Consider the following 15966-nt stretch of genomic DNA (forward strand, 5'->3'; position numbering starts at 1 on the left):
TTACAGATTCAGACTGCGGAGGAGGAAAGTCTTAGCATGTGGAGCTCTGTGTTTCAAGCTTGAACAAACCGCATAACTGGCTTTTTTAGGTGTCTTTATGTAATCAGAACCTCTTGGCTGTGTGTCAGTTGAATGTTAGTGTTTGAAAATCTTTTTGTTACATCATTAGTGTAGGTTTATGATCTGTCCAGTTCCTAGACGTTGGTCATCAGTGTGTTTTCTGTTACCGTATCATGGAATAATAAAGGGTCGGGGGTATCTGGAGATCATCTACTCTCCTGATCAAAGCAGAAGTAGCTTCATGGTTAGGTCAGGTTGCTCAGGGCCTTGTCAGTCCAGTTCTGGAAGTCTCTGAGGGTAGAGATTTTTCAGCCTCTGGGCTCCTGTTCCAATGTGTAACCACTTTTACTGGTTTGAGTTTTCCTTTTTTTATGTTCAGTTGGAATTTCACTTGCTTTATCTTGTAACTGACTATAGGGAATAAGATTGAAGTTAAACTGTGATAGCTTTGATAAATCTGTGGTATGGCAAACAGTACTGAGTGCTGTGTTCTTCAAGACATCATTTGTAAAGTATCTGGCATGACAATGTGACAATGTCTCCTTACTGGATGGGTGGGAAATCTTTTCCTAGTCAGGGGGAAAAATGCACCTGCTGAACATGAAAATGCTTTTAGAATTACCTTTTATTATTACGAAGGGAAAGATGGGCAGCAGGCTTTGAAGTCCTAAGGGATATTTGACCCTCAATGTTTTTGCTCCTGTATTGCTTTAAGACAAAGTATGCACTGGGTAGAATACCAGTGGGCTTGTCTTCACTAAGTGGGAGAGGGATGGAGCAGATAAATTATGTCTATAACATTTACTCCTTTTTATGTTTTCCTTTCCACAATGAATCACAAAAAAAATTAATGTGAAAAAAATAATTCAACCAATCTTCATCATACACACATCAGTCTAGTTACAGTGGAGTTACGTTGAAGTAACAGCTGCTAATCATGACATTGCTGCAGATTCATTTAATCCCCCATAATTAAGGTTCTTAGATTTTGCGTTCCTAAGCTCAAGTTTCATATACTACTGGTAAATATCTCCACTCCCCTTGAACCACCGATTTAGAGCAGTCATCCACATCTGAACACCGCTTTGTTACATATCGAGTGGGAGCTTAAACAAGGTTTTATTAAAGTATATATTTTAAGGACCTTCTGTTGGAAGCAATTTCTCAAATCAGATCAGGTAATGTTTCTGTAATCAAGCTTCTGTTGGGTTTTGAAAAGGGCGAAATACATTTACATATATATATGGAGAACAGAGCAGTCAGATCCCTGTGAGATGCTGGTCCTGGTCACAAGCACAGAGAAACTGGCAGTGACTGTGCACTATTAGCTTGTGTCTGACAGGGTTATGAGCTCAGGCACGGAGCTGCACAGACACTACCATGTTGTCTCTGCAGGTTAACTGTGCTAAGATACTCCGCCTTGTAAAGCCACCAGGTTGTTCTGCAAAGGTCAGTGTAGGTCCAGCTGGGTGGTGTTGGTGCTAGTCCTTTGAGATCTCCACTAACTCCAGATACAGTCAGGTGGCTGGTGGACTGCTGCATACCCTGGGAGGGCATATGGTTTGGATACCTCATGGTAGAGGCCTGTGGAGCCAGCGTGGGCTCAGTGCTGTACACCCACCAAGAAATCTCTGGACTGTGCCATGTAGATCAATGCAGTTGCTGGCTTTATGGCATGGTTTATGTGGCGGTGTCAATGCCAAGCCAGAGCTCAGAAATCGTCTTGGACCTGAGATTGTGGTACAAATAGCCTTTTGGATGCATCTGTCCTGTGTTCTGGAGTTTGTCCTGTAGTATCTCTGTTGGACTGAGTTTTTTGGCTTGTTCCTTGCCCTGGATAAAGGCGAGTGCTGTCAAACATTTTAATTATGTTATGGCCTTTTTCTGTCAGTACAAGCAGCAAATGGAAGTTGTGCAAGTCATAACCTAATGAACAGAAGTGAGAGCATGATTTTCCACAGTGTATGCATTATTAAACAGTGCATTATGAGTTCTTTTATTGTTTGAGAGAGCAGTGGAGTTAAGCATCTGTTGTGTTTCTGAAATGCCCTTTCTTACCCAGTGGGTACTGTCATATCCTTCCATTGGCTTCTCCTGCTTGCCTTAAAAACAAATTACCAGGTTTAACTTCTAGTGTCCAGCTCGAGGTTATTTTCATCTTAAAATTTAAACTTTTCAAGCACCGGTTGCCATTTTTACAGGATTGTGATGTTTGAAGATCTGCCAGTGAAAGGAGGGGAATCTGGCTTGCTGTTTTCCTGCAAACTTTTCCTTTTTGAATGCAACTTCTAAATTGTTTTGGGGATGTGTAAAGATCATCCCCCCCACCCTCACGGTTTCCTGTTCCCTGGCTGTTCCTAACTATTGTTATGCCACTAGTGGATGATAAGATCTGTGGGACAAGGATGCTTCTGTTTTGCATAGCCTGTAGCACTGTGTCATCCTGGTACATAATTAGAACTTGGAGGCACTGTTGTTTTTTCTGAAATGTTGGGATGGATAGTATTTCTAATGAAATAACATCTGTTTGGCCTTAAAAAGGGAGAGAAATAAAACTCGGCAGAAATACTGTTTTTGACGTGTTTTTATGCCACACACATAGTCAGTACATGTCAGAGATGAATAATGCCTTCTTTTAATTTTTAGATTCGAAAGCAGCAGAAAGAACATGCAGAACTAATTGAGGAATATCGAATCAAGCAGCAGCAGCAGCAGCAGTGTGGAATGGCACCCCATGCTATAATGCCTGGTGTCCAGCCTCAACCTCCAATGGTTCCAGCAGGAACGTCACCAGCAATGAATCAACAAAACTTCCCCATGGTGGCACAGCAGCTCCAGCACCAGCAGCATGCGGTGGTAATCCCTGGGCAGGCCAACCCAACCAGGATGCCCAATTTGTCTGGATGGCAATCTGCAAATGCCCCTGCAAGTCATATTTCCATGAATCCGGCGAGGATGCAGCCTCCTATGACGCCGTTGCCAATTGCTCCTGGTACGCCAGCTCCTGTGCCTGGTCCAAGTGCAGCTGCACAGTCAGGGCCACCTCCAAGGGTGGAGTTTGAGGACAATAACCCGTTCAGTGAAAGTTTCCAAGAACGGGAAAGAAAGGAGCGTTTGCGAGAGCAGCAGGAACGGCAGCGCATTCAGCTTATGCAGGAGGTAGATCGACAGAGGGCTTTACAGCAGAGAATGGAGCTGGAGCAGCACGGTATGATGGGCTCTGAACTGTCTAACAGAACATCCTTATCTCAGATACCCTTCTTTAACTCTGATCTACCTTGTGACTTCATACAAACTCCACGACCTCTTCAGCAGTCTCCCCAGCATCAGCAGCAACAGATGGGGCAAATTCTGCAGCAGGGTTCTGTGACCTCGCCTCCTGCCACTAATTTTATGCAAAGCAGTGAGCGAAGGCCAGTGGGACCTACAACTTTTGGACCCGATGCATCTGCTGTTCCAGGCGGAGCCCCTAATTTCCACAGCGTAAAACAAACTCATGGGAATCTCCCTGGCGCTGCCTTTACGCAGAACCAAGTCAGGCCTCCGTTTTCTTCTGCTGTGCCTTCTTCTGCAGTGCTCAGTAGTGGTGCCCCATGTGGTTCAGACACTACTAGTGTGCCCCAGGCAACGAACTTCCCTGGATCAAGCCAGTCTCTCATCCAGCTGTATTCCGACATCATCCCAGAAGAGAAAGGGAAAAAGAAAAGGGTACGAAAAAAGAAGAAGGACGATGATGCCGAGTCTATTAAAGCACCATCAACTCCACACTCAGATATAACAGCCCCATCAACTCCAACCATTTCTGAGTCTACCTCCACCCCCACAGTTAACACCCCCAATGAACTTTCACGACATCAAGATGAACAAGAGTCGGTGGAGTTAACGGGCCCATCCACATCAAACGCGGGAGAGAGCCGGACCTCTCCGGAGCTGGAATGTAAGCTTCCCAGCAGCAGTCTGCCACCCAAGCAGCCGAGCGCCAACACAGAGACTGAAAAGGCTAAACCAGATGGCCCTACCAGCATTCAAGAAATTAAACTAGAAAAGGCAGAAACTGAGCAGTGCTTGGGTCAGGCTGAGCCTAAACCAGAAACTCCAAGTGGTATTAAGGTGGAAGAAGATAAGGTCACCTCACAGCCTGTGTCTTCAGCTCCAAGTCCAGCACAACCAGCTAGCGCCCCAGCAGCAAAGGGGGAGTCAGGGAATGAATTGCTGAAACACCTGCTTAAAAATAAGAAGTCTTCATCTCTTCTGAATCAGAAATCGGAGAACAGCGGCCGATCAGAAGAGGAGGCTTCTGGGGATAAGAAGTTAACAGAGAAGCAGAACCCAGCTGAAGGAATGGTGAGTGTGTTACTGGGTTTGTTATATGGTGGTTTTCAGCATCCAGAGGTTAGCTTGTGTCTTCACTGTGGGCATTTGTGAGAGGATGGGGAGGTAACCTACTTGCACGAAGGTACCATAAACAGCTTTAAGGAATTTTTGCCTTCCTGCCCACCTTTTCTCCATGAATAAATCATCTCTGGAAGAAAAGGAACACGTTTTTAAAATGACTTTGTAGATCAGTGATTCTGTGATTATTACTGAGAGTACTTGGGGTAGGGGTTGCGTAGAACTATTTGAAATAAAAATAATTCAAAAGACACTGGCCTTTCTTTGGGCTTGTCGCTATCCATTACGTTACCAAGTCCCGTTCTGATTTCTTTCATACAGTGATGTTTTTATGTGCAGCATGGCTTTGCAAAGTCATAGTGAGAGTGTTTAAGCAAATGGTACAAATCCAGAGGTGTGTCACAGCATTGGTTTTGTTTCTGACAGGCCAATGGTATCCTGGGCTCCATCAGAAGAGGAGTAGCTAGCAGGGACAGGGAGGTGATTGTCCCACTCTACTCTGCACTTGTGAGGCCCCAGCTGCAGTACTGTTTCCAGATCTGGGGCCCCCAGTACAAGAAAGATGTGGAACTATTGGAGAGGGTTCAGAGGAGGCCACAAAGATGATTAGAGGGCTGGAGCACCTCCCCTCCAAAGAGAGGCTGAGGGAACTGGGCTTGTGCAGCCTGGAGAACAGAGGGCTGCGGGGGGACCTCATTGCAGCCTTCCAGTCCCTGAAGGAAGCAGAGGAGGGAATTGGCTTGTTAAAAGGGTAGAGAATGGCAGGACAAGGGGGAATGGATTGAAGCTAAAGGAGAGAAGGTTTAGATTGGATATTAGGGGGAAGTTTTTTACAGAGTGGTGAGGTGCTGGAACGGGCTGCCCAGAGAGGTGGTGGATAGCCCATCCCTGGAGGTGTTCAAGGCCAGGTTGGATGGGGCCCTGGGCAGCCTTGTGTAGATCCAGGGCTGCAGGTTGGTGGCCCTGCTGGGGTTGGAATTGTGTGATCCTTGGGGTCCCTTCTAACCCAGACCATTTTATGATTGCATGATTCTACATTTGTATCGCATTAACTTACACCCCTTCTTTGTAACCAAGTCTGCTTTACCTACACCCTTCTGAACATCTCTGAGGTTGCCAGCACACGGAGCTTTGCTTTAGAGGGCATTCAAAAGAAAATGTTTCTGTTCTGTGAGTTTTGAATGATGTTTTCAGATGTCAGTGGTGTTAAGTCATAATTCCATGTGCAGGGACAGTACGGCAGTAACAGTTCCCACTGAGACAGCGAAGTAAACAAACCATAACATACAGTTTGTTATCGATGAGATTTATTGTACTGTGCCTGTTCTTTCAGACTGTGGTGCTGTAAATTTGAATGAACTGTATATTAAAATGTCAAAAATTCTGCTTCCCTTTCTTCTTTTCATACCAGCCAACTACAGGAAACCAGATGCAAGGTGCATTTGGTTGTAGCAACAGCCAGCTTCAAAGAACAGATGGAGGACCTGAAACCAAGAAACAGAGAAATAAGAGAACTCAGAGGACAGGAGAGAAGGCAGCTCCTCGGTCCAAGAAAAGAAAAAAAGAGGAAGAAGAAAAGCAAGCTATTTACCCTAACACTGATACGTTCATCCAGTTGAAACAGGTGGGTGTGGGGATGCTGGATAACGCATCAAGAGGTCACTTGAGAGAGTGGACTTCTTGTGATGGAAATGAAGTTGATTGTGAAGTGGAATTTCGAGTACAGGGTAGAGAAAATTAAAACTTCCCAAAAAACTAGGAAATGTTAAGTTCTGGGTTTATTTCAGTTTGGTAGATCTGCCAATGTGGCAGGCATCTGGTGGGCTCAGAGCCATGGAGCTCCTGCCAGCTTGGGCAGCCTCTGTGAACTGCTAGGGATCCGGAGCTGCGGCTCCAAGGGACAGGGACTCACCTTCCATAACAAACAGGGAGGCCTGTGCTTGACTGACTTTTCTGACAGTGGATAAAATCTGATTGTTTTTTTAATTGGAAACAGCTTTACTGCTGTTGGAGATCTGCAATGCTTCTGTCTTACAGTTAGATTAATTTCTTCTTTCTTTTTCTTAATCTAGCAACTTTCTCTTCTGCCTTTGATGGAACCAATAATTGGAGTGAGCTTTGCACACTTTCTTCCTTATGGCAGTGGCCAGCTAAATGGTGGAAATCGACTTGTAGGAAGCTTTGGTAGCGCTACTCTTGATGGGGCTTCAGATTACTACTCCCAGCTCATTTACAAGGTACGGTTTTAATCTGGATTCCCATTGTGTGCTCTCTGTGGAAAGAGAAGTTCATTCCACTACTGCTGGTTGGTTAGAGCTCATGCCTTTTCTGTGCAACCAGAACACAGTCATTTTCTCTTGCTAGACCAGATACTGCGCAGTGGTGAAGCAGCCACTGCTCTCTGAAAGTGGAAATCAGTTCTAGAAACAGTTGTAAACTAATTAAAAGCTACAGGTATTCCTTTTACAAAAGGATGCTAAAGAGTGAAAATTGTAATTAGAGTTTTACGGAGCAGCAAAGGTTTGAATTCTCAGTACTTTGCGAAGTCAGTGGCAGCATTAAAGCACTTCTTGGGGTGAATTAAATGGAAATAGGCTTTCTGCATTTGTTCACTAAGCCCTAACTAAGCACCTGAGAATTCTGATGAGCTAATAACACTCAGGATTTAAATCTCTGAGTTTAGAGTGGCACTAGTTGGGAGAGCAGCAAGATAGTAAACAGGCAGCATCAAATTTGGTACTTGGCTACTCTAATATAAAAACTTCAGTAATTTACTAAAAACCAGGGGTGTTTACTCCAGCCTTACATGGCATGTAAGCTGCGAGGCTGACCTAGCAGAAATAGTTCCTGTGATCAAAGTGAACAGTAAGTATTAGCTTTGTAGGCATGACTGCAAGAGGATGAGGTACTAAAGTCCTCATTTCATTTCTGTGCAAAACATGAGCGGTCAGATAAGCTAGTGGGGGGTTAGACTAGAGTGTGAACTTCAGAGTATCCCCTTCTCCATGGGAACAGCTTCAGCGAAAGCTCATCCTGTGCTAAGTGTGAGGTAACATCCCTGCAGTGAAACCGGGTAGGCTGACTTGGTTGTGGTGGTGGAGCATCACTGTGGAAAAGCTCCCTCAAGCTTAAGTTCAGACCTTTGCTTAAATTGTAGGAACTTGTTGTGGGTCCCAAACCATTCCTAAAAATGCTGTCTGTGCTTTTCTGTAACTTAATTCAGCTACACCTTCTCTCAGAAATATACACTCCTCATGCCAATCATTTCTCTGCTCCTATCATTGGTGTAAGGAAAGCAAAGCTTTGTGATTTTTCTAGTAGATACTTGTATGTGTTTTGTCACATCCTTGAGAATTGACTGTCGCTGCTCAGCAGTGCAACCTCTGGGGATAAAAACATGCCAGCAGCTTACCTTACCTAGTACCAGAACAAGAGCTGTGTTTTGCACCTGACTGATGACTCTTTAATCTCCTGTAGCAGAACAACCTGAGCAATCCTCCAACACCTCCAGCCTCTCTTCCTCCCACACCACCTCCTGTGACATGCCAGAAGTTGGTAAACGGCTTCGCAACCACTGAAGAACTTGCTGGCAAGGCTGGTATGTTAGGAGGTCACGATGGTAAGACTGATTTGTATTGTTTCCCTAATAAATGAGTCAAGTTTGTAGGAAAACATGAACTAGATAATTGGGATGCTTTTGGGTTCTGTAGTCTTCTTTTACAAAGCCAGTATGCTGAGATTCTCTAAGGTTGTAATCATTATTGCCCAGCTTTATTTTATACCAGTATAATGTCAGACTTTCCTTTTGGAAAGCATGTTGAGAGCTGGAACCATCCTTCAGAAAGGAAAAAGAAAACCTTCAAATCATTTTTTTCGTCCAGCACAAATGACTAACAAGTCAGATACATGAGCTCAAAAGCAGCCTCCCTGAAACGTCTCCTCAGCAGCCTCTGTATGTAGCCAGTGTGTGTTTTCTGATGCTTGTAATTTGGTCAGTTACAATTTCTTTCAAATAAAGAAAACTTTATACTGCTTTTTCATAAGGACCGTTCAGTGATTAAAATCCTTTATCCATCCCCTTTTTGTCTACTGTTACAAACTTGCGGATTTTTTTTGCTAAAAAAAAGTCCTCTCGTGCTGGCAAAAGGCATGTTCAAAAGCTGCCTGAGCCCTTTTTGCTCAGAATCTGCAGGGTTTTGTAAATAGGGAGATTTAATTGTGAACAGTCAAAATTTGTTGAACTGCAAGTGGATGAGGGCAGTGTTACCATCTACTGTAATCCCTTGGTTTTATCAGGGAGCCACCAATACCCTATATGCAGAACATCTGTCAATAGAAGAGCTGTGCAGGTGTCTCATTGTGCTCTGCATTTCTGGTTTTAGTTACCAAAGCTCTGGGACCAAAGCAGTTCCAGTTGCCTTTCAGACCACAAGATGATTTATTAGCAAGAGCGATGGCTCAGGGCCCTAAAACTGTGGATGTTCCTGCTTCGCTTCCAACACCACCTCACAACAATCAGGAGGAGTTAAGGTAGGTTTTCCTCAGCATCTTCAGATAGGTATTTGGAGCAGATTCTGTGATCTTTCAGCAGGAGATGAAACTGAAGAAACAAAATCCACTATGCACTGCCACACAGTGCAGGGAACAAACATCATGGGATCATTTGTCCTGGTTAACTGTTTGCATTCCAGACACAACATAGTGAAATAGGTCACCCTTGCCACTGCTAGACTGTTGATTTTGTAAAATCATTAAGAATTCATTACCTTGCTCTCTTAAAAAATGGAAGAAATCTCTATAACTAGATACCTTTTTTCCCTGGAGCAACATGGGACTGTTGTACCACACAGCAGTGCTGTGCAAGTGTCAGACTCCCCAGCTCTATGGAGTTTCTCTTACTGTGGCAGGAGAACTTGTTTGAACATGAGTCACCCTACAAAAGTCTTCCCTTTTGCCTCCCTTTCACTTCCCTAACCAAAGTTGGGTGTCTTTGAAGCATGAGACAGGTTACATCAGTGGATACATTTAAGCCAGAAAGTTTAAATATTAAATTACTAATTTTGTACCAAGGTGGGTGGAGCTGTGTGGAACAGACAGCTCTGTGTTGGAGCGCAGGCTTAGTTTAGTGCCCTTGGTTTTCATTGTTGCTTTCCCAAGAAGCCACCATGTGCAGTGCAATAGGAGATACCTAGAATCAGTGGGCCACCACATAACTGCATTCCATGACTAGTAACAAGGAGCAAGGTTGTGAGGTTGTGATAGCTCCCCTTTGTCATTTGTAACTTCGGATTACCAAAGGTTTTTAGTAAACAGCTTTTGTGGGGTTTTGTTCCAGAGTTCAAGATCACTGTGAGGACAGGGACACGCCTGACAGCTTTGTTCCTTCTTCCTCTCCTGAAAGCGTGGTGGGAATGGAAATAAGCAGGTATCCAGACTTGTCAGTTGTAAAGGAGGAGAACCCGGAACCTGTCCCATCTCCCATCATTCCCATCCTACCAAGCAGTACTGGAAAAGGTGAGCCTGCAGCACAGCAAGCAATCTCAACTACTAGGCTTTGCTTTTTTTCTTCTTTTATTTGGCATCCACTTGTGTGTAAGATTAACCTGGTGTATTCATTTAATTTTCAGGTTCAGAAGCCAAAAGGAATTACATAAAATCAGAACCCGGTTCAGGAGCGTTACCTGGTTCCGGCTTCTTTTCCTCGCAACTTGGACCATCCCAGAATGGTCCTAAATCTGGCCTTATATCTGTAGCAATTACTTTGCATCCCACAGCCGCTGAGGTAAAAGAAATAAGTTTGTGTAACATATGTAAAATACAACAACAGTTAGTATCTTCTGTGTGTAGTGAATCTGAAGAGGTTCTAGTGTAGCACAGTAAAGCAGCTGTTGTCATGTATTACTGCTCTCTTACTGTCTGCCTGATGAGAACAAAGGTATGTTTTTATGATTGTTTTTAGAACATAAGTAGCGTTGTAGCAGCATTCTCGAACCTCCTCCACGTCAGAATTCCCAACAGTTATGAAGTCAGTAACGCTCCAGACATCCCACCCTCCATGGCAGCTGCCAACAGTCACAGAGTGAACCCATCTATGGAGTACAGGCAGCCCTTACTACTTCAGGGTCCTCAGGCAGGATCCATGGGGCCTGCCAGGATTGTAGGGTCTTACGGACTGAAACAACCTACAATGCCGTTTCCTGGGAACAGCAATGGTGAGTAGGTTTTAATTCATCTAAGTTTTCAGTGCCAGCATTTTAACTGAGGCATTTCAGCCTCATAATTTCATGTGCTAGAACTAAATCATTGATTCTTGTTCCAAATAATACTTTTCTCTTCTTACATGATCAGTACGTGTGAACCGGCTCCTGTTGTCAACCATAATAGGTCTGATCCCTGTCTGATTTCTGTTACCTACATCACTGTCAGTAAGGTATTGCTCCCAGTAGTTCCCAACACTGTTAGGGTTTTATTTTTGCCTAGTCTGATTTTAAATCCATCATTCAGAAAGATTGTTCCTGTTCTGGAAGACGTGACAGAATGGATAAGCATGTATCCTGTGCTGGTTTCATTACTCATTTCTTACACAAGAATGTATTTTTGCTTGGTTCACACAGCTGGTTTTGGTCTAGATTCAACAATTTCCCCATCAGGAAGTTTAAAACTTGTCTTCCGTGCCCTATTAAGGAGGTTCCTACTCCTCTAGACCACTGAAGATTAAAATTTGGGTTAATCCAATAGAGCTTCTAACAGGCATACCTCTTTCCTAGGTATAGCTGGCTATAAGGATCACGGTCAGAACCTTGCGGAAGGCTCGGCACTGAGACCTCGATGGTGCTCTCACTGCAAGGTTGTGGTTCTTGGTAGTGGTGTGCGGAAGTCCTTCAAAGACCTGCCTTTCCTCAAACAGGTACTGCAGTGGAAGTGGCATTTCTTGCACGTAATGGTCAATGAGCAAACAAAGGCAACTGAGTTTCTTTGAGTTTCCTTTCTGTGTGCTGTGATTCCTGCTGGGACATCCAGGCACATTTGTAGTACAAATGAGAAAGGTCGAAGTGTAAAATAGGGCAACTTCCTAAATTCTGCTGCTAGCTTCCATCCATCACCACTTCAGGGACCTTATTTACAGGGGAACCTCTCTGTAAGCCATGTCCTCACATTGGAAAGTACTAGAAGAGCAAGAGTACCTATGCTAGTTTTGATTTCAGTCTCTGGGTGTTACTGTTTACACTGGTTCTTGTGTAAACTGTATCCCAGGCTGCTCCTTATGGCCACACACCCGGATATTTGCACTGGGGACTGTCACTCATCTAAAAAGTACCATGGCTCTTCTTTTGAATGAGATTGAGATAATTATGCAACAGCGGTACAAAAGCAATGGGTTCTCAGTCATGTTTTGCAGAGGGATCAGTTGAGAAACCAGCATGATCTGCCTGTGATTAGGCTGAGACGAGAGGTTCGTTTGCCAGCTAAAGATAAAGGAAAATGGCTTTCACTTTGCAAGTGTGCCTGCGGAGCAGATGGGCGCAGGGTATAGGATGCTTTATTTTGACTGTTAAACTTCTGTTAACAGCAAGAACTGCTGAAGAACGAGGTCGTAGGATGGTGGTAGCATTAGATCCGTCAAATAATCAAGTATTTATATCCCAATATCGCTCATTATCTCACAAACGTTCTACAAATAAAAAGTTTCTAGCCAGATTGGAAGATGTTCCCTTACACTTGTTATAAGGAGTAGTATTAAAATGCACTTCTGATAATCTTCCCTGTTTGATTCCCAGGATTCCCAAGAAGGCTCTGATAAAATGAAGGACATTGTATTCTGTAGCAACAACTGCTTTGTTCTTTATTCGGCAGCTGTGCAAGCAAAAAACTCAGAGAACAAAGTAAGTATCGTGTGCTGGTGAACCCCAGCAGGCAGAAATTACTGTGGCTGTTGTCTGAAGATCAGAAACGGGTGGGGGGAGTGGAGGAAGTTCACACTTTGCTTGAAAGGTCTCTAAGTGAATTGTTCTGGATTTGGACATTGAGATTCTGAACCAGCAGCATGAAGGAGAATTCGTATTTGCAGAACTTCTGGTCCTAGAGAGATGTATGGCAAAGCAGCAGCCACCTCTTGCTGCCCTTATGGGCTGTGAGGAGGCAGTCTCAAACAAGTGGTCGTGTCACTTCTCTGATCATCATGTGAAGCTACAGATACATCATTCAGGGCTAGTTTCTGCACTGGGATTTGGCTTATAGGGTAAAAGAAAACAAATCAGCTGAACAGCAAATTTGCAGAAAGACTTTATTTGTTCAGTGTGACTGGAAAAACCGTCTCATTCTATTACTTTATTTGGGCAGAGTTACCATTTTAAAGTATTAATTACCAAAACAGTGTTAAAGAGTCCCCTAACTGGCAGTGATTAGCAGAGGCTGTGGAGTTTCCAAGGTTTTTGAGGTTTCAGAGAGGCTGTGGAGTCTCCTTCTCTGGAGGCATTCAAACCCACCTGGACACGTTCCTGTGTGATTTAGTCTGTGTGATCCTGCTCTGGCAGGGCAGGACTAGATGATCTTTCAAGATCCCTTCCAACTCCTAATGTTCTGTGATTTTGAAAGAGGTGGTAATTACTGGAGAAAGAAGTTTTAAGAAACTCACTGAATTTGAAATGGAGTTAGGCCAGGGGTTCTTCTTGGGTGGTCCTGGGTAGGAAGTTGTGGGTCTCTCCCTGCAGGCACTGCGAGGGGTATACAAGACCTCAGGACCTTGTTTCTCCAGGAAGATAACTGGAGTTCTCCATTCAGTCATTAAAACGGAATAGTCTTCATGCAAAATGATATAATCCTGAGTAGTTTATTTTCTTATAGATAGTTTCTCTGGGTACTTCTTAAACTTGGTTTCTACTTTTTCTAGTTGAAATGTACCTTTATTTTCCCTAAACCAGTGGACAGAATGGGCCATGAGCTGTAAGCATCACTTGGTGCTGGTTTTTCTCACGGTCCTGTGTTTGCTGTAGAATACTCAGCCTGCCTTCTAGTTCATCCTCCTGATTTTTATTCAGAAGAACTAAACAAAAACCGAACCTGGAGAAGATAAACATGTGTACAGCCACATCATAAGTGTGGCTCATTTTCACTAGTGTTTAAACAGGGCAGCATTTCTGCACGAGCGCATCGGCACGTACATAATTAAGTTAATTAAATGGTGTGTTTGGTTTTTCCTGATCCTTTCATTGACTCTCTCAAGATTAATCATACAAACCACATTAAGCACTTCTTAATCGAAATTTCCTTCTCAGTTCTCGTTTTCTCTCCTTTATTGTTTTGTTAAACAAATCTCTGCAGGTTCAATTCTCATTTCCTGTGACAGAACAGTTAAATCCTCAAGGTGTGTGACTACTCTGGAGCCTGGCAGGAATTTCTTCCTCACTTGTTTCCAGGAAAAATATTTGGCATTAATTCCCAATCACCCCTTCCACCAAATACCAAGATTCTTAATCTTCACGTCAGTTCTGTGACCCGTATTTCAAGGTGGCTTTGTGTTGTAACAGAACTTTCTAAAAATACCTAAGAACTAAATCTGTCAGGTAGCTTGTGTAGGGTAATGGAGCAGTTCTTCCTTGAGAACCTGGACAAGGATTTATTTGTCTTTCCTCTGCCCTGTTAAAGGGTGCCATGTTCTAGGTCGAGTGGGAGAACTTTCTTGCTCAGGACCCCAGCACCAGCTATGGTAACAGGGCTCGGGGGAATTTCCACCTTTCTCTGTTGCTGCATCGGGATGTTCTGAGTAGTGTCTTTGGGTCTGACCTGACAGTGTTCTCCAGATACATTTTATGGTTAGTGGTTTGGGATTTTGTTTTTCCTTACGAGTTCTCCCTTGATTTGTCAGGAATCGGTTCCATCTTTGCCGCAGTCGCCGATGAAAGAGAGGCCGCCTAAAGCATTCCATCAGTACAGCAACAACATCTCCACTTTGGACGTCCACTGCCTGCCTCAGCTGCAGGAAAAGGTTTCTCCGCCATCGTCCCCGCCCATCATGTTCCCCCCTGCATTTGAAGCAGCCAAGGTAGAGGCAAAACCCGACGAGCTTAAGGTAACGGTGAAACTAAAGCCTAGGTTAAAAGCAATACACAGCAGTCTGGATGACTGTCGGCCTCCAAGTAAGAAATGGAAAGGAATGAAATGGAAAAAGTGGAGCATTCAGATTGTGATTCCTAAAGGATCCTTCAAACCTCCTTGTGAAGAAGAAATAGACGAATTCCTTAAAAAACTGGGCACTACCCTTAAGCCAGATCCTGTGCCTAAAGACTATAGGAAGTGCTGCTTCTGTCACGAGGAAGGGGATGGATTAACTGATGGACCAGCAAGGCTTCTTAACCTGGATTTAGACCTTTGGGTCCATTTGAACTGTGCTCTTTGGTCTACGGAAGTCTACGAGACACAAGCTGGTGCCTTAATAAACGTGGAACTAGCACTGCGAAGAGGCTTGCAAATGAAATGCATGTTTTGTCACAAAATGGGTGCCACCAGCGGTTGTCACAGGTTAAGGTGCACCAATATTTATCACTTTACCTGTGCCATTAAAGCACAATGCATGTTTTTTAAAGACAAGACCATGCTTTGCCCCATGCACAAACCAAAGGGAACTCATGAGCAAGAACTTAGTTACTTTGCAGTCTTCAGGAGGGTTTACGTTCAGCGTGACGAAGTGCGGCAGATCGCCAGCATCGTTCAGCGAGGAGAACGCGACCACACTTTCCGTGTGGGAAGCCTGATTTTCCATGCCGTCGGTCAGCTGCTCCCACAGCAGATGCAGGCCTTCCACTCCTCCAAAGCCCTCTTCCCCGTGGGTTACGAGGCCAGCCGGTTGTACTGGAGCATGAGATATGCAAATAGACGCTGTCGCTATCTCTGTTCGATTGAGGAGAAGGACGGGCTTCCGTTGTTTGTCATCAAGGTTGTGGAGCAAGGCCACGAAGATATGGTCCTTACTGACACAACACCCAAAGGTAAACGCTGTGAGCTCAGATCCTGACTTTTCATGGGTTGGATGTTGGGTTTGTTGTTGTTGACACTTGGGGTGTGATGGATGTTCCGGTAACATTACTCAGTTACCTTCAGAGTGGCTCTGCTGACGTTGGTGAGCTCGGAGCTCAGCCTCACTCTGTCTGGTCAAACTGCTGCCAAGGGAAGTGCCTGCTGACAACACTGAGCTGGCTCTGGTCAGTCAGCAGAAGTAGAATATCTGATTTACAGAAAACTCTGCTCTGTGCAGGTTTCCTTAGGAGAATCTGTCCTAAGTTATTGGTGTCAGAGGACCAAAAGCTTCTGTGCTGCGAGCACTAAAAGCTTTGCTCCCAGGAATCATGGGTGCAGTAGCAACCTCGTGCTGTTTGGGATTTGGTTGGGAGGAAATAGCAGCCCACCAAATGGTTCTCTGCTTTGCTTTTTAAAGGCTGGCCTGTTTGTGAATGTGACCAACAGCACGATGCTTTGTCGGCCTTGGATGCTGGGTCCTGATCTCCTTGGGCATTTGTT

At 44.3% G+C, this 15966-nt stretch overlaps 1 protein-coding gene across 1 annotated transcript in view; it reads left to right on the forward strand.

Moving 5' to 3' along the window:
* Positions 1-15966, forward strand: part of KMT2C (lysine methyltransferase 2C) — a 195976-nt gene that overhangs the window by 175993 nt on the left and 4017 nt on the right. Inside the window, exons 42-51 of the mRNA XM_084279900.1 lie at positions 2707-4404; positions 5864-6076; positions 7930-8071; positions 8835-8982; positions 9788-9966; positions 10080-10234; positions 10412-10664; positions 11220-11359; positions 12231-12335; positions 14318-15437. Of these exons, the coding sequence (XP_084136026.1) occupies positions 2707-4404; positions 5864-6076; positions 7930-8071; positions 8835-8982; positions 9788-9966; positions 10080-10234; positions 10412-10664; positions 11220-11359; positions 12231-12335; positions 14318-15437 (4153 nt within the window). The remainder of the gene's footprint in view (positions 1-2706; positions 4405-5863; positions 6077-7929; positions 8072-8834; positions 8983-9787; positions 9967-10079; positions 10235-10411; positions 10665-11219; positions 11360-12230; positions 12336-14317; positions 15438-15966) is intronic.

This window comes from Gallinula chloropus (genome assembly GCF_964237585.1).
Source record: "Gallinula chloropus genome assembly, chromosome: 2".
NCBI classification, from domain to species: domain Eukaryota; kingdom Metazoa; phylum Chordata; class Aves; order Gruiformes; family Rallidae; genus Gallinula; species Gallinula chloropus.